Source organism: Notolabrus celidotus, chromosome 15 (assembly GCF_009762535.1).
Source record: "Notolabrus celidotus isolate fNotCel1 chromosome 15, fNotCel1.pri, whole genome shotgun sequence".
NCBI lineage: Eukaryota > Metazoa > Chordata > Actinopteri > Labriformes > Labridae > Notolabrus > Notolabrus celidotus.
In genome coordinates, this window is record NC_048286.1 from 3,129,048 (window position 1) to 3,156,603 (window position 27,556).

At 42.5% G+C, this 27,556-nt stretch overlaps 2 protein-coding genes across 3 annotated transcripts in view; both read left to right on the forward strand.

Moving 5' to 3' along the window:
* Positions 1-27,370, forward strand: pip4p1a (phosphatidylinositol-4,5-bisphosphate 4-phosphatase 1a). 2 transcript variants are annotated; one of them, XM_034703010.1, is made up of 7 exons: positions 1-332; positions 1,698-1,891; positions 10,709-10,815; positions 13,926-14,031; positions 17,443-17,495; positions 19,710-19,800; positions 20,024-20,324. In XM_034703010.1, exons 1-7 carry the CDS (start codon positions 215-217, stop codon positions 20,069-20,071), a joined length of 717 nt encoding a protein of 238 aa, XP_034558901.1. In that variant the 5' UTR covers positions 1-214; the 3' UTR covers positions 20,072-20,324. The 2 variants fall into 2 exon arrangements, with proteins under 2 accessions (XP_034558901.1, XP_034558900.1); XM_034703009.1 differs by lacking the exon at positions 20,024-20,324 and adding an exon at positions 23,777-27,370 and having other exon boundaries at positions 4-332.
* The window catches only part of LOC117826724 (ETS translocation variant 3-like protein), a 43,556-nt gene continuing 41,997 nt past the window's right edge, over positions 25,998-27,556 (forward strand). Inside the window, exon 1 of the mRNA XM_034703007.1 lies at positions 25,998-26,109. The gene's annotated coding sequence lies outside the window, so the exon portion shown is untranslated. The remainder of the gene's footprint in view (positions 26,110-27,556) is intronic.

Sequence of the window (27,556 nt, forward strand, 5' to 3'; positions counted from 1 at the left end):
GTGCTGGTCTGTCTCAACCCAGTCCGGGTGTGAAGGAGCATCCTTTGCAGAGCCACACCTCCGCGCCGGGTTACCGCAGCAGCAGCAGCAGCAACATTAGCAGCAGCGTTGGTGGTTCGATCATGTGACTCCTGCATTTCCGACACAACAATCCAGCACCGTGTCGGTCTGCATTCACTCTCCCCTCTCTCCCCCTCCACGCCTCGCTCTCGGTATGGCGGACGGCGAGAGGTCCCCCTTACTATCAGACCTGGGAGAAGGTGGTCTCGGCATCGGTACCGGCGGGGTGTCTCCGGGTTCCGCACCCTACGGCGTCCCCAACAAACCCCAGAGTGAGTAACCATGGAGCTCTCTCCTCCACCACCTTCCTCCACCTTCCTCCAGACTGAGCCGAGCTGGCGTTAGCATCCACTGACTGGGCATTCTGGTTAGCCTGCCGTGTTGTAGCCTGTCGGGACTGTGTTATTAGAGTAAAGTGAAACCTTAATGATGTAGAAGCTTCTCCTGGTGGGCGAATGTTCACAGACGTGTAGTGAAAACAGACGCTGAAGGAGATGTGCTTTTAAGCTAACCTGACATTATGTTAGCTTGGTAGCTAGCTCTCCTTAACACCGGTGTTCTGTCAAGTTCTGCTGCTTTGCCTGAAAACTGCAACCGGTAGCAGCTGCTGTCAGTTCGCGTTATTTATTCATTTATTTATGTTTATTAGTAATAAACAGGAGGAACTGTACTGTAAGAATAAGGCTGTTGTGAAAACTTGTGTTTATAATTCAACAGAAAACCTGTCAAACATGCTCCAATGTTGACTCACTTTATCTTACACCTCTAATCACTCAGAAAACTATCATTGTGCTTTATACAACCCTTATTGAAGAGTTCAATAGTAGCGTGTGTCTTTACACTGACATCCTCTGACACATAATGTTCACAAGTAGGAAAAGCGCCCAAGCTAGTGGCTGTACGCATGCGCATAGCCCATTGGTAGCAGGGAGCAATATTCGATAGAACACCGGCCAACAACCCTCTGTTTTCAGCCCAGCAGATTTTAAATTCTGGCGTATCTTGCTCCCATATTTAAACATGAGCTGTTTTATATCTGTACCCTCTGCCTGCTGAACACTACCTGTAAGACTCAGTCAGCTAACATCTGAGGAACACCTGATTTGATGGACTGATAGGGAAACCCGTCATGGAGGCTGCTGAGGGATGCTCCACACACACAGTCAGCACCAATGACAGCTCACACTGGGAGGGACTGTGTTTCATACAGTAATGGAAAAGGCAGCTGATTGTGTTCTGCTCTCACAACCTGTTCTAAATAGTTAATCAGCCAGCAGCGCAGCAGAAATGTGGAGCAGATTGTATTTTGTAAAAGATTTGTGGATTAATCTGTCCCGTTTATGAACACGTTCTGATTTCTCTTTCTCACAAGACTCTTATTGGTTGAGACTAACCCTGCTCTACATTCCAGGAGAGGTTTTCTGCTAAAGCTCCTTTCTGTTGAACTCGAGACCAAATCTTATTATCTTGTTAATCACAACGTTGAGGTTACTTGTCATGGGTATTTAGTTTTTTTCCCCCTTCAGCTCATTACACAACTCTTGTGACTGGGTTTCCTCAACAATTCATTGAATTCTCACTGCTTCTACTACGTTTTATTCATCATGATTCTTTTTCTCGTCTCCCTCCATGTGCAGGCTTCCCTCCCTTTCCCAGCCCCACTCAGCCCTCAGTGCTCCTCGGGGAAGACCCTCCACCCTACTCCCCTCTCACCTCTCCAGAGAGTGGCAGCGCCCCTGTTATCAGCTGCAGAGTGTGCCAGAGCCTGATCTCTGTGGAGGGCAAGATCCACCAGCATGTGGTGAAGTGTGGGGTCTGCAATGAAGCTACGGTGGGTTTTAGAGGAACTAATACTGCTCTTTCAGATTTGATTAAGAGGATGTTTCACACAAATTAAAAAGGCATATTTTATTTAAAGAAATCGCAAACATTACTCACATTATATTTATTTAAACCAAGTTGTAGTGTCCATGTCTCACAGATTTCTGCAACCACTCAGTTCTAGTGGAGGTATTCAAAAACAGGACGAGATGTAAACCAACCTTTTAGTGCTAGCACCTACCAAGAGAGTACGGCTGAACCATCGGCAACATCCGACCGTGAGAATTGAAGCCTATGTGGAAGTGTTTCAAAACTGCAGTTCATCGAATGTCCACTTGAGTCTGGCTCTGGAAGTACCTGAAACCACATACACACCAATTCAAAACAGACGATCTTTACAGCAGAAATAAACATGTTAACAGCCTACGCTACAATTTTGAAGATATTAAGATTATTATGATCACGAGGGGCACAGCTGACTTGATTGACAGGCGGGAACACTGTAGCTGTTGGCTAGGAGGCTCAAAGCCCGCCTCTTTAAGGCACACTTGCTCGACAGCAGTTATGTTAAGTTCAACATTTCCAATATGGCTGCCGCCAACGATCAGCTTCAAAGCAGCGCTTCAGAAACAGATGGATGTCGTCATGGATACTACGTCCATTATTTATACAGTCTATGGGATGAACTGGCTTGAGACCAAGCGGCAACCTCCGGTCTAAAAATATGAGTCAATGTGGAAGTGTTAAAAGCTGCAGTTCATCGAGGATCCTCTTGAGGCTGACTCCAGAAGTACCAGAAGTCACATACACATGAATGGGGAAAAGCTGATCTTTACAGCAGAAATAAACATGTTTACAGCCTGGTACAAAAGAGGAGTGTAGTCTGGATAGCTCATTTCTCGATGTGCTCTCACTGTGAGGGGGGTGAATTTTTTTCTAATGCCGCAACTTCAAAGATATTGAGATTACTAGTCTTCCAATGAGAGGCACAGCTGCCTGTGGGAACACTGCAGCTGTTGGCTAGGAGGCTCAAAGCCCGCCTCTTTACGTCACACTGGCTCGACAGAAGCAATATGGCTGCCGCTGCCGATTGGCTTCAAAACAGCTCTTCAGAAACAGATGGGTGACGTCACGGATACTACGTCCATATTTTATACAGTCTATGCTTGAGACACATCGTCAGTAGTATATCTCAGGGACGGGTCGTTGGGTGTTTCGGCCGTTTACAACTATACACCCTCGCCCATGGAAGGCCCTACATGGGGGATCAAGCCCCACAGTGTGTCCCTTCATATTCAACACGAAGCCCAGCAGGACTCTTTCCTCTTAATCCATAACCACTGGCTGCTTCTCTCCCCTACCTCTCACATGGTTTTGATGGTTTGGCAGAGGCTCTGACTTCTGATTCCAGGGTTCTTTACCAGTTTGGTGGTGGATACTGCCAACAAAACCCTCTGCAACCCACTTCCACTGGGCGGGCAGACTTCAGTGTTCCAGTCACGACGTTGTTCTTCAGCAGCCAGGTCAGCATAGCGTATATTTTTTCGCTCACTGAGTCCTCCCAGGCTACAGTGAGTTCAATGATGAAGACCTTCTTCAGTGAAGGGGGACAGATGTCGGGTCTGAGCGTAGTGATTGTGAACTCCGGAGGAAACACAAGTTGTCGGCCAACATCCACGAGCATCTTCCAGTCACAGGCTACTCGGAGTTGGTCCTGGTCCAGTGGTGTGGGGCTGCTCCTGGATACTTTCACCCCCTCATGGACAAAGGTGGTCTGCAGGGGGTTGAATGCTGCTGGGGATAAGGAGTTGGTGGCAGTTCAGTTTCCAGGATAGAGGTGAGGCTCTTGAGAACTTGGTTATGACGCTAGGAGTAACATCCCGGGTAAATTAAGGGTCCAAGATTTAACCTGCCAAGCACCAAAAATGTTAGATTTTTTTTTCCATTTTGAGTCAGTTTTGAAGTCTTTCCTCTGGAGTCCTGGCTACATTTGAAGTATGTGCAGGGTATTTTGTACTCTGAGGTTATTGTCAGGCTGTGGCAGAGACTTGCACACAGTCTAGTTTAATTCAGATTATGTGAGAATGGACACTGCAATTAAAAAAATGCAGATATATTATAATTATCATGATTGGCTAAGAGATTTTTTCAGCTGGTGTGAACAGGTGACCTAAAATACAATGTTGTTGCGATCAATGCAGAGAAATGAACACCTGGAGTAAATAACTAGGATGAAGATTGCCATTCTTCTCCCTCCTTTTGAACGTTGATATTTAGAAGAAGTATGTTTTATTTATCTGCCTGTTCAGCTTCACTGAGTCAAACAGTGAAGTCCAGATTGTAAAGCGTTTTTTTTTTTGTCATTGCTCCAAGTTCCAGGATAAAATCAACACAACCCGTTTCAAATTTTATGATCCTCATTACTTGGACTAATCCACTAAGCTCACAGTGAGGTCAGTACGAGTCCTAATGATCCATCGGAAACGTTCTGATTGAAAGAAGTTCAGTTTGTGTTTAAAGGGTGAACAAACATAAGAATCAAGAAGGCTGGTTTACAGAATCTGAGCTGGTGTTTAACAGGGGACAGGTTTTTCTGGAGTAGATGATTATTCAAACCATTCTACTTTAGTTCATCAGACTTTAAGAGTGTGAGTAATGTCATTTGAACTTGTATGGGCTCCAGTGAAATGACAGGATATATGATGCTCAGTTACACCTGATTATTCTTCTGATTCATCAGGTCTTCTTCATGTCATGTCTCATCTGATGCTACAACAGACTGTTGACAGCACTCTTTGGATACATCAGCTCTTGGCAGTGATCATAGTGTACTCAGAAGACACAGGATTTTGATTTACCATTGATGTAAAATAAAAAAAAATAATAAAAAAGAAACAATTACAATAAAATAGAGTAGAATAATGATCATTATGATATTAAAATAATAAAAGTGTTGAAAAATACAAATTATAAAATAAAAAAATAATGTTAATAATAAAATAAACAAATAAATAATGATATATTAGAAATTAAAATAAGATACTAACAATACAAATAAAACGAAATAATAATAATAATAATTCAATTAATAATATGTATAATGATAATACTTTTATTTACATAGCACTTTAAAAAAAAGCAAAAAAAATAAGTAGTTCATAAAATCACACAAGGCATTATAAAGAAATGAAACATATTTTAAAAGACATACAATTCCTTTAAAAGAACTCTAAATAAATACAATCATTTTAAAATATATTTTTTTAAAAAGGTAGGAAAAAAAATATATATATAAAAAAATAAAAACACAAAACTGTTCAGCATGATAGGTAACATTCTGTAAATGAGTCATCTATAAGTTTATATATATAACATGTTTAATAGTTCTTAGTCAGACCTCATTTGAAATCAACACACTGAGGTTTCTCTTTGCTACTCCTAACTAAAGGACTGAAACATGAGAAACTGACGCTACGAGAAGGGGAATTAAATTGTTACATTTGAATTATATCTGAAGAAACCGGCCTTCAGAGGACAAGAGGAGAGTTGTGCTGGACTGACAGATCCACCTGTTTAAAGGGCTCGCCGTGTGGTGTTTTCATCATGAGCGCCGCACATCAGATCACAGATGGAAGGAGAAATAAAAAACAGGTCCAGATGTACGGAGAGGAGTTATGAGCCATTTACAGATGGAGGAACATATGTAGAGAAAGATGTCCAGTGTGAGCAAACAAAGATTGTTACTACAGATCTATAAAAAGATACAGACCAGGTTATTCAGACTGATGTGTAAACATAGGGGAAAGGAGGCAGAAGGTGCTGCTGTAGTGTCTGTGGGACTGCACTTATTATTTCTTTAAAGTCATTTACTGGGCTGCTCCGGGCCTGTTAAGTTGCTAATGGGCCGCTCTTATTTGTGTCACTCCCCTCTCGTTAATTAGCCTGATGAATGAGACAAAACCTCTTCTTCTGCCCCGCGTTAATTTGACAGTCATAGAGGGATGATTGAGTCGGAGCAAGTAAACAATTTAAAAGCCTATTTTTTACTAAGTTTATCCACTGTAGAAAAGGTAATTTTCCTTGAACTACATATTTAAAAAGTGCTGAATAAAGAGACCACATCAACACCTGGCACTTGTAGCAGCCCCTTCTACATGACCTCTGTGCCCCCCCTGCTGCGTCCTCTCCTCTCACCTCCCCTTTAAATGTATAGCTGTCCTAAGAGTTCTCCAGTATCCTGAAATGAAACAGCTCAGACCTCAGTACAGTATGTGACCTGCTCACATTCACCCTCAACCTGGGTCTACCTCATCAGTCCATGCATGAGTGTAAGGACAGCAGCAAAACAACACATAAAGAAGCTTAAGTTGCTTGCAAAGAGCAGGAATAATTCAGCATATTGTGTGTTTTCCTCCCTCTCTGCTTAAGTAATTATTTATTTAAGACTTTTCTTTAATGCCAGACTGTAACTCCGTGTCCTATTTGTTTAATTACTCATAAAATGAGCTGTTCTCATGCCAGTCTTATCCTATTCTGGGGCATACTGTGTGAGTTTAACCTGTTGCTTAGGACGTTGTGCAGAAATGTTACTTCTTTATCCTTTCTTTGAACTGTTATGTTTATTGGAGGATGTAGGCCACTGGGATCAAGAGCAGTAGGCCTTGGTTTGGGCTCTGGTGTGATTTAAGGGGCTAGTTTATCGTGTCAGGCTCCCTAAGGTCTTACTCCCTACTCTCTAGTAATCCAGACGCGACAATTGAAGCCAGAGCAGAAGTGTTAAGAACTGCAGTTCATCAAGTGTGCGCTTGTGGCCGTCTCCAGAAGTATTGGAAACCACATACACACCAATTCAAAGAAGACGATCTTTACAGCAGAAATAAACATGTTTACAGCCTGGGTCAAAAAACAGTTTAGGTCTGAATAGCTCATTCCTCTGTTACCCCTTTTCAACCGAGGCAGTTTCAGGGCCGGTTTGGAACCGGCGCTCAATTGAGACACTCTGTTTCGAGGAGACAGGCTGCCTTTGTCCGCCATCGTTGATGTTGTGAGGGAAAGTTCCCGCTAGCGCTGCTGGGAAAAGTGGTCACCTAAATCTGACGTCATGACGTGCCTCTTCCATGGGCTCAAGCGGGCGGAAAACAAACGGGTGCCGTGTTGGTTCGTGAGTTCAACCAGCTCCGAACCAGCGCGAGCACCAGCCAGAAATACAACCCGGCTCACGTTTGTCGAAAAGAGGTATATCATCACACACTGTACGGGGGGTGAATTATATTTAAAAATATTTTGTTTTCTAAGATATTAAACGTACGAATTTCTCCCAAATAAGGTCATGGCTGACTTGATTGACAGGCGGGCACCCTGTAGCTGTTAGCGATAAGGCTAAAGGCCCGCCTCTTTACCTCACACTAGCTCGACAGAGGTTAGGTTGAGTTCAGCACCCGCTAACGATTGGCTTCAGGAAGAGATGGGCGACGTCACGGATACTACGTCCATTTTTTATACAGTCTTTGATGTAAACAAGCACAGATGACATCATCACGTAGTATCTCAGTATATTCATCTAGAAAATGGAGATAAAGTTGCATGTGGATTAGGGATGACCACAATTAATCGATTATCGGTTAATTGATTGTTAAGAAATTACTCGAAACACGCATTTTTTTTAATCAATTTTCCGTCACGTGGAACAAACATCATGTGGTCTCATATTACACTCATCTATCAGGGAGGTGTTTTAAGTTCAAAGCATGTTTGGATGTGAATCAGCTGTTAAAGGTGTTGCGCACAGCGGAGACGCTCAGCTGGGGGCTGCGGCTGTGCGTCAGGTCTCCACGTGCGCTTTTTAAAAGAGGATCAATACAAAACTGCTGCCAACAACAACACGGACACAAAGGTTCACAACTATAAACAGGATATTTCCCACCTTTGGATACGAAGGCAACAGACAGGTGGGAAATTCAGGTACACTATGTTTGCAGAGCAGCAACATCAGAGTGGTCTGAGCTTTTCTGCAGCTGGACTGATAATGACCCGGTTGCGCTCCTGGCTGACACCTGACCAAATACACGTTTATTTCTCTCAATAAGAACTAGTAGACAGAAAACTGGACACTGTGAGTCTAAAATAATGTTCTGTTAGTAGTCTCAGCCTTCACTTTATAAGATTATGTCCGCTGAGAATATTTTAATGACCCTGATCGTTGATATTCTGCGTGTCAAACGTGTACCCGTATTCAATCCCGTCAGTGATATGTATTTTGTTGCTGTAGAAAATATAATTTAGGGGGAAAACAACGTATTTGGCCTTTTTTTTAACGTAAAAATAATAATGTTTTTTTTAATCAATTAATCGATAATTGATCGTTAACATTTCCAAAGATCGATCACGGAAAATACTTAAAATGTACATCCCTAATGTGGAAGTTAACCTGCATGGAGGACTGAAGGCTGGTGGTGCTAACTCTGCTAGTGTTAGTCACACTCGCAGTGTTTTCTTACCTGTTGACTGATCGGTCAGTCAGATTGAAATGAGTTGTGTCAGAACATCCCGTAAACTCAATCTCTCAAAACCCTTTTGAAACACTGAACTAAAGAGCTCATGAAAGTAGGATCAGCTTCAGGACTGTTTGTGTAAGGTGACTTTAAATAGAGAAACACACTGTTTAATGAGAACGTGAAAAACAACTGCTTGGTTTGCTGCAGACACAAACTCGACTCCCACAGCTGCTGTAAGTGAAATTGATCAAGGAGCAGGAAACTCGCAGGACTCCATCTGATCTGGTTAGTCAGAGTTTAATGACGCGGAGGAGAGAGCCATCAGCAGGACAGGCAGCAGGATGTTCTATTAAGCCCAGAGGAAGGTGTCTGACTCCTGTCGGTGTGCGTGTGTGAAACTCAGATTCAAGTTTCTGCTCTGTGAGCTCAAATGACGTCTGAGTGTGGCTCTCAGAATCCTGTGACCCAGTGAGATGATGCAAAATAATAAACACAACCTGGTCACTGAAAGAATAGACTACAAGAAAATCTAGATGTCATGCATGTCCATCTGAGGAGCCTTGTTGTTGAATTAGCATTTGATATGAACTTTGTGCAACCAAGGTGTGACCTGGTTTGGTAGCAGCAGTACTGACCTCATGTTTAAAGACATTTTGTTTTGTCTTTGCATCCTCGCGACCATCAGAAAAACTGGACAACATTATTATAAGAACTATGTTTTAAATGTAACAGGTAGTTTAGTTCTGGTTCTTAGATTCACATGACGTTATGACCACCTTCAGTGTTGGAAGCAGGAAAAATGGGCGAAGGTAGGAATCCCCAAAACTGCAGCTCTTGACGGGTGTTTCCGGTCTGCAGTGGATGATTCCACACAGAACATCAGTGAGCTGAGACAAGGTAATGGCTCACTGATATGTGTTGAGAGCAAAGACTGGAAGGTGTGGAGCCACTGGTGCTCAAACTGCTGTGACCGGGGACTTCCACCAGATCTGTGTCCGGTCTGACTCCGATCTGCGGAGGAGGAGGACCACCGGACAGCTGGAGTCACGTGACCAAGGTTTTCCCGCAGTAATCACTGAATCAAGGATTCTCCTCCTCCTCTCCTCATCTATGTTGTCTTTCTGGTCCTCTGAAAACCTCTGACCTGTTGACTCCAGGCCTGGCTCCGCTCATCATGACTTTGGTTTGTTGTTGTAGTTAAGTGAAATACGATCTGGTGATAACACAGAGTGTTTTATTCTGAAAATTAACCGGATGTTTTCATTTTGTTTTGGTGAAACCTGACTTCCTGTCCCGCTCCATCTGCTCTGTTGAGATTGATGCGAGCAGTCTTGTGTATCTGATCAGGAGCTGGATCAGAGACGCAGCCAGAACTTGGCTGTAACAGTTGATGCTGGCTCTGAAAGAAAGGTGTCAGGACTCAGAGTGCTGCAGACCACTCGGGTCTACTATGAAAGTGCCAACAATGCGCACAAGTAGGAGAATGGGAGCACAGAGCAGGAAGGAAGTGTTAGAGGAACAAGACTACAAGTCTACAGTCTCAGCAGATGTGTGTCTAACATGAGTCTGGTCCTGCTGGAGGTTTCTGCCTGTTAAAGGAAGTTTGTCCTTGCCACTGTGACTTCCTAAATGCTGCAAAGTGCTCGGAGTCCTGTCTGTAAGATGGGACTGGATCTGATCCTGTCTTGGTGTTGGGTCTTTGTTATTAATAGAACACAGAGTACGGTGTAGACCTGCTCTGTTTGTCTTCAGATAATGTTTGTTGTGACTTACAGGACTTAAAGGGTCTAGCACCAGCATCTCAGTACCAGATACCACAGCACACCTTTAGAGGTCTAGAGGAGTCCATGTCTCATCAGGTCAAGGCTGTTCCGCCTTGTAGATGCTGCATTGAAATCTTCAAGTACTGTACAACCCCGGGGTCCAGTCTTATCAGGTCCGTAAGCCCCGTTCTGTGTTTCTCTGCATGTTGAGATAAAGTCAGACTCACTTCTGGTTTCTGTAAGGAGAAGGAGAAGCTGTGCTCTCATTTCCCTTCCTATTCAATGATTGCAAAGAGTAAGCACTTGATGCTGCTGTTAATTACCGGTTTTCATTTCACTGAACGAATGTGATCACGAGTCTGCTTCTTTCATTGGTCACCAACAAGCAGCTGATTAGGCAGACACAGTCGTCAGTATCATACGGTCGTCCTGAGGTTTCTCCACCTTCTAAAACCTCTGTCGTATTGGTTAAAGTCTTGTCCGTCAAGAATAATTGGCTTGTTACATCCTCCTGTTCTAAAGCTCTGTTTCTTATCTCTTCCTCCTGTGCGTCTCTGTTTCCCTCCGCAGCCCATTAAGAACGCCCCAGCAGGGAAGAAGTACGTTCGCTGCCCCTGCAACTGTCTGCTCATCTGCAAAGTCACTTCCCAGAGGATCGCCTGTCCCCGGCCATATTGGTGAGAAATGCTTTCCAAAAGTGTGTGTGTGTGTGTGCGTGTGTGCGTGTGCGTGTGTGCGCGTGTGCCTGTGCGTGAGAGCCAAATGAAGCAGAGGAAACCAGGTGCGATGGGAGCAGCAGTTCCTCAATTAAGGCAGTGCTCCCAGCGCAGTTTACATGCAGTGCTCAGCCAGCCAGATGAGGAAATAACAGCCCCATTAAAACAGCCACATCATGTGTTACACTGCAGCTGTATGGAAGGGATGTCTGAGTGGGTGTAGGACAGTACGTGTTTGCAGGAAGTGGAATGAGAATGTTCATTTTTGAACCTTCAAAAGTCAAACTTAGCAGGTCAGTGCTTTAAATGTTCACTTCACTGAAGATATGAGCCAAATCCACAGCAGCAGGTTGAAGCGTCATATAAAAACAAGATGGCAAAAAGAGCACAAAGAACTTCTAAGGGACAAAAGATGCATGTTTAGCCCCCAGAACCACTCTTTCAGGAACTACATGGGGCCATCCTTGTCTGCGTTTTGACCGCGAGCTGAAGTCCCAGGAAGTGACGTATGGAGGGGGAAAAAAGTAATTGCACTACACCGCCAGACCAGTAGAGGGCAGTAAGACAAAGATTCAAAAGGTCACGTGGTAGATTGCAGATGGACTCAACACCTCAAGAGAGACAAGCTCGAGTAGCGAAGCCGTTTCAACGCTGCTTTAAAATCGCTTTAAAGTCGAGCATATTGCATATCACGATTTTAAAACGCCATGGCTGAGATTGACCGGTGTTTCAGTTTGAACAGTAACCCTGTTAACTGCCGACTTTCAGCCGGATGCATCCCTCACAAATGTCTTTAGATGATCTTTAAATATCAGGAACTTTTCAGGGAGAGATTAAGTACCCCAGAAGTAAATTTAGACAGAGTTCCTCAAAAGTTCCCTAGTTTCTGGGGAAAGTTCCTGCAGTTGAAAAGCACCTTTTAGCTGTGAGGCTGCAGTTAGCCAATTAGCATGGTGAAGATTCCTCTTGTGCTGTTTTTGATCGTGCTTTATTGTAAATGGATGCGTTAAGTCAACACTCGGACTGAGACAAGCTCTAGAAACAAAGAGGATGAAAAAAAAAAGCCTGAAGCACTCAACTTAAAGCAAGAGGACAGATTTTAAAAGCCATGGCGGAGATCGACTGGTGTTCCAGTGTAAAGAGCGACCCTGTTAACTGGAGACTTTCAGCCGGATGCATCCCTCATAAACGTCTTTAGACGATCATTAAATATCTGATGAGGATATTTTGAAATCTTGATAAAAACTAAACTAGTTTGCATTCCCAGGAACTCCCTCTGTGTTTCAACAGCTGTGTAAACTCCACAAACACTGACACGTTCAGCTGAAGGTCTCCAGTTTACAGGGTCACTCTTCAGACTGTAACACTGGAAGCTGAGATATTTGGACGATATATTTGGGTTTTTTACAATAAGAAGGGAGTAATAAACAGATGAATATACAGAACTGCTTTTGTAAATAAAACAAACTGAAAAGAAGACACAAAAAATGATAGAACAAATAAAAACAAAATAAAGAAAGAGAAATAAAGTGAATCACAGTTGTGTGTGATGTTATTGTGGATGGTTGGTGAAATAAAACACTGCAGGTAATCTACCAATCCGAATTCAGCATTGCAGACCCCGTCTTTAGGTGCTTTTCGACCGCAGGAACTTTCCCCAGGAACTTGGAACCACTAGTGTGTGATGTTATTGTTAACAACAGATGAAGTAAAGACACTGTGGTTACTCTACCAATCAGAAACTGTCCCACATATTTTCCTGGACCTTTGGAAAGTACTACCCCTCCAAGCAGGAACTTTTCAGGGAAAGATCAAGTACCCCAGAAGTAAATTCAGACCATGGTTCCTGCTCTTGAGATCCTCCAAAGGTCCCTAATTCCTGGGAAAAGTTCCTGCAGTCGAGAAGCATCTTGAGAAAAGGTTTCCCTCTCCCAAGCAGGAACTTTTCAAGGAGAGATTAAGTACCCCAGAAGTAAATTTAGGCCCTGGTTCTACTGGTCGAAAAGCACATCTTCCAGGGTAAAGTTCCTGCGGTGGAAAAACACCTTTTGAAAAGTTTTACTCCAGCAGTCATAGTCGATGTCTTTGTGCGGCCTTTTGCATTCCCAGCGCAGACAGAAAACATCTCTGGGTGTCCAAAAGTTCAAAATCAGTCTGGGGAAGAAAAAATGTCAGTGTCCACCCGTCAGAAAATCAGCTGAAGAGAAAACTAGACCCACTTTTTCCAGGTCAGACTGCAGGCACAGTGTTTGAATCTGTGTGGTAGAAAAACAGGCTGATGTCAGTCACAGAAAACAACTCTGGCAGCTCATCTGAACATCATCCTGCAGCCTGCCGTAATTGGTAAGACAGATAAGACTCCTTGTTTATGCCTGAGGCGTAAAATGTGCAAGTGCAACAATTTTAGCCATTATATTTTTTTTGGTGGGGTAATTTTCTGCTGCTATGTACGGCGAATGTGCTAGACTTTAAACCGCACATTACAAAATCTCTTGTCATGTAGTTCTGAGACACCAGTCGCTGCCAAAAGGTGCTTTTTCTTTGGTATTGTTGTGCTTTGTGACTCCTCAGGATTAAAAACATGGAATTATAAAGTTTGAGGTTTCAGTTGAAGACATTCTCTGTCCGTCTGCAGAAAAGCACAAACTTCTCCATCCATCACTTCCTGTTTGTATTCTGCGTTCTGCAGCAGAAACTGTTGACCTTCCAGGCTTTATTAAACTTGACCGAAGGTTATCTGCTCGTTCCTCTGAGTGTATTTTCCAACATTTAATGACTCTGGAGAGTTTACATTCCCCCTTGCTGCTTTGCATCCACACCAGACATGCTGACTGTAGCAGCATCTGTGCTGCTGTCTGATCTGTAACTCTAGACGGCTGTAGCTGTGAGTGGAGAGGAAATGTTAAATGTAATGAGACGATTGGCTGCGCTTGGATCTCTAAACTTCCACGGTCAGAAGAACACTCAACAGTATCTGACAGAGATTGATAACCTGAACTTGTGCTGAATGTAATCTGGAGTAATTTGTGCAGTGAGTGTGACCTTGTGTGTCTCACTTGTGTTTCTTTCAGTAAGAGGATAATTAATCTCGGCCCAGTTCATCCCGGTCCTGCCAGTCCTGACCCCCAGCCAGTCGGAGCCCGCGTCTCCTGTGGACACTGCAGCAACACCTTCCTGGTAACGCCATCTTTGCACCTGTAACGCTTAAAGCAAACATTTATACCTTTTATTTTTACAAACAGGAAACTTAACTTCATCGCAAGATTTATTAGTGTGTGTGTGTGTGTGTGTGTGTGTGTGTGTGTGTGTGTGTGTGTGTGTGTGTGTGTGTGTGTGTGTGTGTGTGTGTGTGTGTGTGTGTGTGTGTGTGTGTGTGTGTGTGTGTGTGTGTGTGTGTGTGGTGCCAGATGCGACTAAAGTACGACTAGAGAGCAGACACTCAGTGCTGCCTATCCTACATTTTCACTCATATCAATCAATCTTTATTTATACAGCGCCAAATCACAACAAATGTTCTCCTCAGACTCTTTCCAAACAGAGCAGGTCTAGACTGTCGCTATGTTCTATTATTAACAAAGACCCAACATCAAGACAGGATAAGATCCAGTCCCATCTTACAGACAGGACTCAGTCTGATCTCATCTTAATCCACCATGAGCAGAGCACTTTGCAGCATTTAGCAAGTTACAGTGGCAAGGACAAACTTCCTTTAACAGGCAGAAACCTCCAGCAGGACCAGACTCATGTTAGACACACATCTGCTGAGACCGTGTTGGAGAGAGGGATAGAGGGAGATGAAGAGAGAGAGAGCTGATAGTGGTGAGACAGAGTTGAATATATACCTGATATGGGGTGTGGCCATTTTTTTTGGACAAGTGGATATTTGTGGGATTTCAACTCCTCCTCACTCCTGGTTTCTAGGTTGGCTGGTTGTCAACTTTGGGCTTCATACTGCCTCTTTAAAGACCAGCAGGCAATGTTTTATTTAGTCCTTGGTTCTACCAAATAAAGGACTGGTAATACATTTCGTCAAACCACTTCCGATCACAGCATGTGCAGAGCACTTTGCAGCATTTAGCAAGTTACAGTGGCAAGGACAAACTTCCTTTAACAGGCAGAAACCTCCAGCAGGACCAGACTCATGTTAGACACACATCTGCTGAGACCGTGTTGGAGAGAGGGATAGAGGGAGACGAAGAGAGAGAGAGAGATGATAGTGGTGAGACAGATAGTAGTAGTTGTAGCAGCTGGAGTCTGGCACGTCCACAGCAGCAGAGAGCCAGAGGAACCTACGAGACAAGGGAGCTCAGGGACTCCAGAAAGGTCTATGGTTAGTAACTTTAATGGGACAGGAAGAGTTAAAGTAAGAAACAGGCAGAGAGAGGAGAGTGAGGGGAAGGCAGGATCCCAGTGTGTCAGTTCTCCAGGCAGTCTGAGCCTAGACTTGAATCAGGTGATGAAGACAAACGTGTCAGAAAACATGAGGGTCAGGTGAGAAGTCCTGTATGGGTGCCCCCTACTGGCCGTTAGAAAGACTGCAGGTTTGAGTCAGGTTGTGTTTGCTTAACTTTCAGAGTTGTTTATGGTACAAAGAGTATTTGAGTCTCTGGCACAGATCATGGTATTAGAGCTGTCAGAGTCCAAAGAAGTGTTGATGAATGGTTTATGTTTCCGATGCAAAGCGCTCCGGCTTTCCTCTCTCTCGGCCCGGGAGTGAAGCTTTTGTAATTTGTGGCTGAAATATCTGGTGACAGTTTCAGTAGGCCCGAGGTTTGTGTTGTGAAATGTACTGTAACACAGCCAGAGCAGTGAATTATTGAGAAGCTAAAACCTCTTAGCACCAGGCCAAGAAAATGTTGAGTTACTGGAGCAGATCAATAACCCTATCAGCTCTCTGCTGATATATCGGGACCATTTATTGCTAAAGGGGAAGTGAAATTTAACTTACTGCCCTCTTAACAATGTGTGGGACAGGTAAAGATGGTTTGGATATATGGTGAAAGAAAGAAGGGCGGCGGAGTCAGAGACAGAAGAATAGAGTGCTAAAGGAGGAGAGATGGATGGTTCAGGCTGCTTAGCATTCAGCCGGACCTTTCCTTCCCCGCTTGAAGCCGGGCGGCTGAATGAAAACACAAATCTGTGCCCTGGGTGGCGTCGCACTGATCCTTTTGTTGCAGATCTGGTGATAATGCTCTCTGTGCTTCACATACAAAGTGCTCCTATCGGAACATAAAGGATGTACAGCGTGCACGGTGTGTCCTGCTCTGCGAGGTTTACAAATGTATCATGCCGCTGTTTTAAAGGAGGAATAAACGTCTCCGCCCTGAGAGGGGACTTTCTCTTTCTCTGGCTGTGGACGGCGAGGCCTGGAGAGGAGGTGTGGACGTTTTTTAAAGTATATAATCAAGTGGAGCAGCAGCGGGATGCAGTTTGACTTACATGTCAAACATTCATCCTTCACTGAAACACAGTCAATCCCCAGCTGATATTCAAACATTCAAACAACTTTTTTATGGCATCATTTGGACTTTAATAAGTAGGGGGGAGTCATGAAGGGGGTCGGTGGGGCCAACGAGGGAGCTGCTCTGCTAAGAAGTGCAGGATTGTTGTATTCACTCACTGCACTTTGCATTGGTTTCACTGAGATGAAATAATGCTCATGATTTCATCTGTAGATTAAACTTAAAGAAATGTTTGCTTTTTGTATTATTTTTAGAAAATAAAAAATATATATATATTATTATATATTATAATTTTATTATTATGTAATATTATATAATATGTATTTTTTTTCTATATTTTTATTTTTATATTTTTTTATTTTTTACTTTTGTACTTTAAAAATGTGAAATAACCTATTTTTTAAACTGTATTTCCACTATTATTTTTTCTCCTTTATTTTTAAATTTTAAATTATTATAATTTATTATTGTTTGTTTGTTTTGGGCTTATTTTTATTTATGTCCCCCTTTAAAAAATATGATTTATTTGTTCGTTTTATTTCATTTATTTATTTTTATTTCATTTATTTATTTATTTATTTTTATTTTGTCTGTTTTTTGTGTTTTTTTATCATATGTTCATTATTTTTATGTCTTTACTTGAGTATTTGTAAATGTAGTAAATTTCCCAGCTTATCGATAATCATATCACACTTCAGGACAAAGATATACTCCCCTTTAAATACTCTGTCACACCCTTATTACAGACAATCATTTGTGCACACTGTTTCTTCTATGAAACGCAGCTTTGCTCAGTTAGACAGCACATGAACCCGGGCCTCTCCGATCAGAGCACTTTGAGGCCAACACAAACACATTCAAGACTCCCAAAGTAAACACATTCAAACTACAGAGAAAGAAGAAATATGCACCTTTCTATTTCCTGCACAGCCTAATGCATCCTCCAAACACGATAAACATTACCTTTTGATGTGTCAGATATGAGCAGCAGCCTCAAAATAACATTTTTCATGTTCATATAAAGATCCTTCAGAGATGTTGTGAGTGTAACTTTTCATTCCCAGTAAAACGTGCATGTTCTTCTGCTGAACTTGAAGGTCACGTGTCTTTCTCTTTGTAATTTCAGTGGTCAGAGTACACGGACCGGACGCTGGCCAGGTGCCCGCACTGCAGGAAAGTGTAAGTAGCTATAAACAATTCATCCATTAAACCTGTTCACTGTCACTTCACTGTGACGGACATCGGGGTTTCACATTCTCCGACTTTGAGACGAAGCTTTTACTGAGTGAGACCTTCAGAGAGTCGGCAGTAGAGGCTTCAGGGTCATGTGTGACTTTGTCTTAAACTTTAAACACATTTTTACAAGAGACTGACTCAGGACTTCCACCAGATCCGTGTCCGGTCTGTGTCTCATCTACTGCAGTCCGGCTCCATGCTCTCTCGTCCATCAACACCCACAGGCTGTGTTTTCAGGACTGTCAGTCAGCTGGAGTCATGTGACCGAGGTTTTCCTGCAGTAATCACTGAATCAAGGATTCTCCTCCTCCTCTCCTCATCCATGTTGTCTTTCTGGTCCTCTGAAAACCTCTGACCTGTTGACTCCAGGCCTGGCTCCGCTCATCATGACTTTGGTTTGTTGTTGTAGTTAAGTGAAATACGATCTGGTGATAACACAGAGTGTTTTATTCTGAAAATTAACTGGATGTTTTCATTTTGTTTTGTTGAAACCTGACTTCCTGTCCCGCTCTATCTGCTCTGTTGAGATTGATGCATCATGCTCCATGCTTGTGCAGAAATAGAAGTCTTGTGTATCTGATCCGGAGGACTCGGACCTGCCGGATCAGAGACGCAGCTGGACCACAACGGATCGGATCCAGTGGAAGTTAACACATTGACTAGAATAGAAACCTATCAGATCTGCTGCAGTGACGGATCAGAGACAAACCGGACATGGATCTGGGCCGTAAGAGCACTTACATGTCTCTGAACATCATGAGGTTTCTGATCAGTTAAACTCTGTAAACCCCGTTCTTATAGCACCATCTCAATAATCCTCTTAACATTGTGAGCAGCGTTCATGGGACTGTCGGGGAACATATATCAGCGACATAACCAGATATACATTACACTTCCTCTACATGATACCAAATGAATTTTTAACCAGCACTCCCAGAACCTGTGGGGACTCCTACACAAAGTGCATTTAACAAATCTCAGCAGGGAGGCTGCTGCTGGAGACGTTACAATCTGTGGGTTCAAAGTCTGAGTGCAGAAAATGAGTATTCCTCTAGATGTTCTCTCACACAGAGGTTTCTATTCTGTCGGCTGGTTGTTGGATTAGCTTGTTGTTACTGTTACAGCTGTTGTACAATGACACGACAAAATGCCTGCTGTTAGAAGAACTTCAGGAAGACTCAGGGGCCCAATCTCTGAGCCTAAAAACTGCCTCAGACATGCAGAGTGTGAGGGCTGCAGATGGAGATGATGGAAGAAAAAGAGGAATCGGATTCCACCAGATCAGTCTCTATTCTAGTCAATGTGTTAACTTTCACTGGATTCGCTCCATTGCGTTCAGGCAGGTCGGAGCACTCTGGATCAGATACACAAGATTTCTATTTCTGCACGAGCATTGGAGCTCGACGCATCAATCTCAACAAAGCAGATGGAGCGGGACAGGAAGTCAGGTTTCACCAAAACAAAATGAAAACATCCGGTTAATTTTCAGAATAAAACACTCTGTGTTATCACCAGATCGTATTTCACTTAACTACAACAACAAACCAAAGTCATGATGAGCGGAGCCAGGCCTGGAGTCAACAGGTCAGAGGTTTTCAGAGGACCAGAAAGACAACATGGATGAGGAGAGGAGGAGGAGGAGAATCCTTGATTCGGTAATTACTGCAGGAAAACCTCGGTCACATGACTCCAGCTGTCCGGCGGTCCTGAAAACACAGCAGGTGGGTGTTGATGGACGAGAGAGCACGGAGCCAGACCGCTGCGAATCGGACACGGATCTGGTGGAAGTAACATGATGTCACATGTTGACTGTAAACAAGATGGGCCTTTAATGTTTCATCTTTGCAAATGTTGAACTGAAAAATATCAAACAGCTTTACAAAGGTGCAAAACTGATGAACTCAGTGTGTTATTTAAACTCTTTTCTTGCCATATCCATTCTTTCTTTCTTTCTTCCTTTCTTTCTTTCTGTCTTTCTTTCTTTCTCCAACCTCAGTCAGCCTCATGGTTCAAACTGTACTGAACACTGTTTCAGTAAACAAACACACTTGCAGGAAACTCACCTCAAAGTGTGTGTGTCCTTTAGCAAGGACTCCGTGTCTGTGTCGTACATTTTCTCCTAACAACATCCTTTTCTTCTCTCTGTGGGTCCTGCAGCTCCTCCATTGGTCAGCGGTATCCCCGGAGGCGGAGTTTGTGGTGTTTTCTACTCTGCTTGCTTTTCGTCATCTCCACTGCGGGCCTGATAGTGAGTTGACCTCCTCACACACCTCACTCAGGTCTCATGTCACATGTGTGAGAGTCACAGCTGCTCTACATACAGTCTGTGAGAAATACCTCAAACTGAACCTTCTGTGACTGTCGGCAGAGTTCAGGTTGCAACAGCAGCTTCAACACCCACTAAAGAGCACAACAGCTTACATAAACGCGGCCAGTTTTGACCTTTAGTGTCCCTGTTTCCATTTCTGCAGAGCTTCCAGCACAGTGCAGTGAATAATTCAGTCATCGCTCATGTTTAATGGCTGTGATAAGTAGTCAAACAGCAATAAGAAGAAGTTTATAATTAGGAACAGAGAGCAGGAGTGCAGAAGTCTAGAAGTAGACATTAAAGAAGCAGATTCATTCTCCTCCACGACCAGCAGAGGGCGCAAGATGAGCATGAAACAGCTCCTCACCGGACACCGGATGATTACGTGCCCACCAGCATGGAGAGCAGTGTGCAGCGTTGGCAGCATTGCATAATGCTGGAGTGTTGGCAATTAATGTCATAACATAATAGCAGGCTGTGTTTGATCTAAAGAGTGTTTTTAATTAAAGAAACGCCGTCAGAGCTCAGGTTCTGACTGTTAAACCTCCACGCTGCATCGATGAGCTTTACTGGCCACAAACCGAGGAGTGAATGTGTGAAGCAGAGGGGACTAATGGGAGGCGGTCGCAGTAGTTTTTACAGAACATGAAGGTGCTGAAGGATTGAGGCTGGTGCTGCACATTCATCACTACAGCAGCTGTGGCGAGTCTCCCAGCTTAGCAGCAGGAGCTAAAAGACGCCAGTTAAAACGTAATGGTCCCTGTGAGCAGCCCGAGTCATTAAAACTTTACACATCGCTTACAGAGACGAGGGGAGAGTTTAATTCAAGGCAGAGTTTTACGTTTCCAACATATTCCACCCTGCATCACCTCATTCTGCTGTCTCAATCAATCAATCTTTATTTATACAGCGCCAAATCAGAGCAGGTCCAGATTGGACTCTATGTTCTATTATTAACAAAGACCCAACATCAAGACAGGATAAGATCCGGTCCCATCATCCAGACAGGACTCAGTCTGATCTCATCTTAATCCACCATGAGCAGAGCACTTTGCAGCATTTAGCAAGTTACAGTGGCAAGGACAAACTTCCTTTAACAGGCAGAAACCTCCAGCAGGACCAGACTCATGTTAGACACACATCTGCTGAAACCATGTTGGAGAGAGGGATAGAGGGAGATGAAGAGAGAGAGAGATGATAGTGGTGAGACAGATAGTAGTAGTTGTAGCAGCTGGAGTCTGACACGTCCACAGCAGCAGAGATCCAGAGGAACCTACGAGACAAGGGAGCTCAGGGACTCCAGAAAGGTCTATGGTTAGTAACTTTAATGGGACAGGTAGAGTTAAAGTAAGAAACAGGCAGAGAGAGGAGAGTGAGGGGAAGGCAGGATCCTAGTGTGTCAGGTCCCCCATCAGTCTTAGCCTATAGCAGCATAACTAAGACCTGGTCCAAGCCTGATCCAGCTCTAACTATAAGCTTTATCAAAAAGGAAAGTTTGAAGCCTACTCTTAAAAGTAGAGAGGGTGTCTGCCTCCCAGACCCTGACTGGGAGATGATTCCAAAGGAGAGGGGCCTGATAACTGAAGGTTTTACCTCCCATACTACATTTACAGACTTTTGGTACGATGAGCAGGCCTGCATGCTGGGAGCTTAGTGTTCTAGAAGGGTACTAGGGCACTATGAGCTCTTTAAAATACAAAGGTAACTTTGTAGGTCAGAAGAAGGATTGTTGTAGATTTTATTGGGAGTCAGTGTAGAGAAGCTAACACTGGAGAGATGTGCTCTCCCTTCCTAGTTCTAGTCAGTACTCCAGCTGCAGCGTTGTGGACCAGCCTGATGAAAGGGAATTACAGTAGTCCAGTCAGGAGGTAACAAATGCACGGACTACCCTTCTCATAACAAACACAAAACCTTCTCTGGAGCCACAAACTAACACCCTCTGTGGTTCATGACAGGAAGCATAAATCATCCCCGCCAAGTGTGGCTCATCAAGACGGTGAAAAGAGAAGAGTGATAGCTGAACAACAACTTGATGCAAACGATGTAAACACTCTAAAAATGCCTCCCTAATGAATTTCCTTAATTTCACTTTGACTTTTTAAACCCACACCAGCGTCGCTCCACTGTTGTGACTTTGAGACAGATATTCATATTTCCACATTCTCAGAAAGAATCCCTGCGGGTTCTCTCAAAGTCACTTTTACCATCTTCATTAAATAATTTTCTTCTGAGCAGCTGCACACTCAATACTTGATGGGGAAGCTATTTTCCCTCTTGCCCCTCAGTCATTCTCCAGCTCTGATCGTGAACCTGTCTCTGAAAACTTGAGCGGTCTAGACGGTAGAACTCGGCTTCAGTCTGCTGCAGGTGGATTAATCATGGATTACTCATGAATAACATCTCTCAAAGGAGCTAACGTCGTCTTAAAGAGATGTTGTGATGCAGTTGTAGAGAATCAGACGGGTTGATCTTCTGCTATTAAACATCTCTGGGTACTTTGCTTGAGTTTTGCAGTTTGTAACGATGTGAATGAGTCCCACTATGAAAGCATAAAACACTTTCCAGATTAATTGTAGCTTTAGCTCTCTGGCTTCTCTCGCCTGATTGGACTCGTCTCATTAGAATTTCCAGAACACTGAGAAGATGCACAGGAATCCTCCAAAAGCTCCATGAGCAGCATTATAACAGTTTTATCTCACCTCAGTTTTTTATTTATTTATTATCATCCAGTTCAAATGTTAGTCTCTTTTCATTTATTTATTTATTTATTTATGTATTTATTTATTTATTATCTAGTTCAAATTTTAGTCACTTTTAATTATTTTATTTATTTATTTTATCTATTTATTTATTAATTAATTAATTAATTTATTTATTTATTAATTGATGTATTAATTGATTAATGTATTAATTAATTTATTTATTATCTGGTTCAAATTAAGTAACTTATTTATTTCATTTCATTTATTTATTTATTATCTAGTTCGAATTTCAGTCACTTTTTATTTATTTTATTTTATCTATTTATTTTTTTCTTTTTTATTATTATATAGTTCAAAATTTTAGTCACTTTTTATTGAATTATTTTTATTAATTTGTTATCTAGTTCAAAATTTTAGTCACTTTTTATTTATTTTATTTATTTATTTTATCTATTTATTTATTTTATTATCTAGTTCAAATTAAGTAACCTTTATTTATTTAATTTCATTTATTTATTTTATTATCTAGTTTGAATTTTTAGTCACTTTTTATTTATTTTATCTCTTTCTTTCTTTCTTTCTTTATTATCTTGTTCAAATTTTAGTCACTTTTTATTTATTTAATTATTTATTTATTATCTAGTTCAAATGTAGTCACTTTTAATTTATTATTATTATTTTTTTAATTAATTAATTTATTATCTAGTTCAAAATTTTAGTCACATTTTATTTATTTATTTTATTTGAAGTATAGCATCTTATTTTCTTTAAATGGTTTAATATTTTAGTGTTTTATTATGTTAGAAATGTATCTATTTTGGTGAGTTTAATTTCCTGTGTTGAGTTTTAACATCTTGTTTCCTCCAGTGTTTCCTCATTAAGATATCATAAGAGCGTTTCCTCAGTTCGTTCAGCAACTTCTTTTTCATTCATTCATTTACTTATTTATTTTCATTGTTATTATTATTATTGTTGCATATATTGTGTTCTTAACCTTAGGATTGTGGGGTGGGTTTGGGGTCGGGGCTGGGGTTTGGATTAGGATGGGGTGGGTCTTTTTATATATCTCTTTATTTAATGTATTCTATCTTAAGTTGTTTTTATGTACAGCACTTCGTGTTACACTGTCATTGAATGAAAAGCACTTTATAAATAAAGTCTGATTGATTGATCTGATTCCCTAAAACCTGGTCTGTTGTGTCGTCTCTCCTCAGGCTGGAACGTGGGTGCAGGCTCAGACCTACCAGGGGATCTACGCCTCCTGGGCCGTGCTGCTGCTCCTGGTGGTCGTCACCATGGCTCGGGCCTTCTACTGGGCCTGCATGAGGGTCAGCCAGCCCCTCCAGAACTTCACATAGAGCCCCCGTTCAAGCTCCTCTGCACCGTGTTCCTTATCCGCCAGGCAGGAGGAAAGATGGCTTTAAAGAAAAGAAAAAAAAACAAACAGAATATTTATTTAAATCCAACTCCAGACAGAAAGTTCTCCTCCTCCTCCTGTCCCTCCCCTTTTAGTCAAACGTGTTTCTAAGCCTGGACGGCGACGGCTGCGACTGCTATATATCTATGGGTAATTATGATGATGCGTATAGCCTAATGTACTGTTTATCTGTTAATCTCGTGGGCAGTGTGGGGTTCATTTAAACACCATGACATACCTTCTTCTCCTCTCTCCCCCTGTGCTCTTCATCCATCTTTTATTTAGTCTTTGGCACATCTCTTGCAACTTCTACGCCAAGGGCTGAAAGTTAACTCTCCTTTCATCCCTAATTTGACTTAGAGTTTCGTACAAGCATTTAAACATTTTTCAAACTTACAAACAAATTATTTTTTGAGCGTGTCGATGAAGTCAGATTACAAAAAAAATCGATGCCAGGAGAATATTAGCTCAGCTGGAGGGACACCTGCTTCCTTTCTGTGAATCGAAAGATCAAGTGCGTGTTGAAATGTGTCTGAAAAATTGAATTCAGCACTACGTGAAGGTAGGCTATGATGTCTCTGAACTCAATGTTTATGCTGAATTATCCCCTGGGACTGACTTTGATCCAAAGCAGCTTGAAAGCCTTAAAAGGAGGTGTGGTAGAAGGATTCAACACACATGTACACACACACACACACACATGCACATAAACATGACTGCACACCGGCACACAACAAAAGGAGGATGCTTTTTTTGGAGTTGCAACAGCTCAGAAACCGGTTTGTCAAAGGCACTCAGCCTCTCTCTTCAAAGACAAACTTGCAAACAGATTCTCTCCGTGCTCTGGTCCGTAGTTCAGCGGGGGAAGCTGTGACATGCATGCTGCTCTGCACCAAAGCTGGATATTTGAACTGGTCGTATGAGAGTAAATGTTCATGTTTACTTCTTACAAACTTCTTCTGTTATTGATTTTCTCATTATGCCTTCATGCAAACTTCAATATCTGCTTTACATTTCAAACAGCTGCTACAAAATGCAGAATAAACCTGCCGCCTGTTTTCAAGGCGGCAGGTTTATGATTCCTCATCAGTACGGTTTGACCTCAGCTCATCTCGCTCTGCTCGGACCGAAACATGAAACTAACGTCTCCATACTTACCTCCTCATACCCTCAAAATCCAGAGTGCAAGTGTTTTTAGATGCTGTTTGTGGTTGTAAGTTTTCATCAAACGCGTCTTTGGAGAGTTGAACTCTCAGCTGATTCTTTGAAATCATCATAAACACACTACTTGAGGCTTTTACAGACGCTCAGAGCGACCCTGATGGGCAAATTCCACCAGATCCGTGTCCAGTCCGCCCCTAATCTGTCACAGCACTAGATCTGATAAGTTTCTATTCTAGTCGATGTGTTAACTTCCACTGGATCCGCTCTGTTGTGTTACGGCTGCGTCTCTGATCCGGCAGGTCGGAGCCCTCCAGATCAGATACACAAGACTTCTATTTTTCCCAGATGCCGGAGCACGACGCTTCAGACTCTTCAACAGAGCAGATGGAGCGGGACAGGAAGTCAGGTTTCACCAAAACAAAATGAAAACATCCGGTTAATTTTCAGAATAAAACACTTCATGTTATCGTTAGAACGTTTTTAACTTTCATGATGAGCGGAGCCAGGCCTGGAGTCAACAGGTCAGAGGTTTTCAGAGGACCAGAAAGACAACATGGATGAGGAGAGGAGGAGGAGAATCCTTGATTCAGTGATTACCATGGGGAAACCTCGGTCACATGACTCCAGCTGTCCGGCGGTCCTGCTCTGTGCTGCGTTCCGAAGACGCAACCAGTGCGTATTGACGGACAAGAGAGCACTGAGCCGGACCCTAGCTGATTGGAGACGGACCGGACACGGATCTGGTGGAAGTCCCGTGTAACAGTTTGGGATGTTCATGCTAAAAGCCAAACAGCAGCTAACGCTCCCCTCTTGGTGTTTGTATCCGCAGTAGGGACCAGTTGTTTTTGTCGTTGAAGATGGAGGCTGCAGCTGAGCTTTCTCCCTGCTCGAGTCCAGACAGAGCGTCCCCCTTTAAGGCCAGTGGAGTATTTGTACATGAGGAAAGCCTAATGCCAGTCAGAGTAGGTCAGTAACACACAAACAAACACTACACTCTACATTCTCACTCTGGAGTCCCACGATGACTCGTCTGTGGTTCTGAATGTGGTTACATTTCTTTTATGAATTACATCTTTTTTTTTGTTTCGATTGTAAATATATTTGTCGTTTGTGTACAATGGAAGTGACTAAGCGAATTATGTTGCACTCAGTTCTTAACACTACTGCTGTGATCGCTGCGGACGTTTTATTCGTTGTTTTTAAGAAGGTTATTTTTGCAAATCTTCACCTGTTACATATTTAATGATTTGTCGAACTACTAACCTAATAAGCCTCCGGACGCACAGACGTCCAAATCTTAATCACAGACACACCGACATACTCACATTCCCAAGTGACAACACACACACACACACACGCACCCACACACACATACACTCAGCACCTTATACAGTAGTGAGAAACACTGCATACACTAAGTAGGATGAGATGAAGTTACCTTGCTCGGTGGCGTTCAGTCGGTATGGAAGTGTCATGTTATTTATTAAACACGCTGTGAAAAAGGCCACTGCAACAAATAAGTCATCCATGAAGTCCTGACGTCTGACGTGGAGCGAGATTGTTTTCCTAACTTCAAGACGAGACCAAAGGCAATACTTTTTTTTCCAATGACTGAAATCAATTGAATGATCTGCTAGATTAAAGTCACAGACGGTTCGTTAATTTTTGAGCCTCTGATGAAAACACGCTTGAAAAGATTGTAGGACGTGACTTATTTTGGATGCATTTAGACGGAGCATAAAGACGGTTTTCTGCAAAGACGAAACCAAGACCTTCACCAGCCGACGCAACTTCAAAAGTTGAGCAGAGCATGATTGATTTCTTGATATGGGTGAATTTATGAAGCAGCTGAAGTCCTGCAAAGATCATTTTTTTCTTGTGTGCATAAGTTACCGTGCACACAAGAAAAAAAACGTGTGCAAGGTAATGATGTGTGCACTTCTGCAGGACTTCAGGGGCTCTGAAGGATTCAGATATTCAGATCAAACATGTGTTAGCAAGGTCTGTTGCTATCGTTGGTGAATTGGGAATTCAATGGCAAAAAATCCACTTTATGTTTGTTCTGAATACACCTCTAGTCGACCTTTTTTCTGCAGTAGAGTGATCATGTTTTATCCATGACTGCAAATGAAATGAATCATGTTAATGCCAATAATCAAGAACCTGGCTGATGCTCTTTTCAGAGTTTGTTTACACACAAATAAAGACATGATGATGTACAAAACAGCTGAACATGAGTCCTTTTTGTGTACCAGCACAGGATCTGTGGAGGGTTGGGATGAACCTCAAATATTGATGTTATAAAACCTGTAATTTAATGATGCAACATGTCGAGGCAAAGCTGCCCGGGGAAGATCTTGAAGGTCAAACTGTTGCATCATAAATATTATGTCAGCTTGAAATATTCAGTGTG

Coding starts and splice junctions, on each gene's coding strand:
- pip4p1a (XM_034703009.1), top strand. CDS start 215: ATGGCGGACGGCGAGAGGTCCCCCTTACTATCAGACCTGGGAGAAGGT. Junction 1,892..10,708: donor GGGTCTGCAATGAAGCTACG/GTGGGTTTTAGA, acceptor TTCCCTCCGCAG/CCCATTAAGAACGCCCCAGC. Junction 17,496..19,709: donor TGCCCGCACTGCAGGAAAGT/GTAAGTAGCTAT, acceptor TGGGTCCTGCAG/CTCCTCCATTGGTCAGCGGT.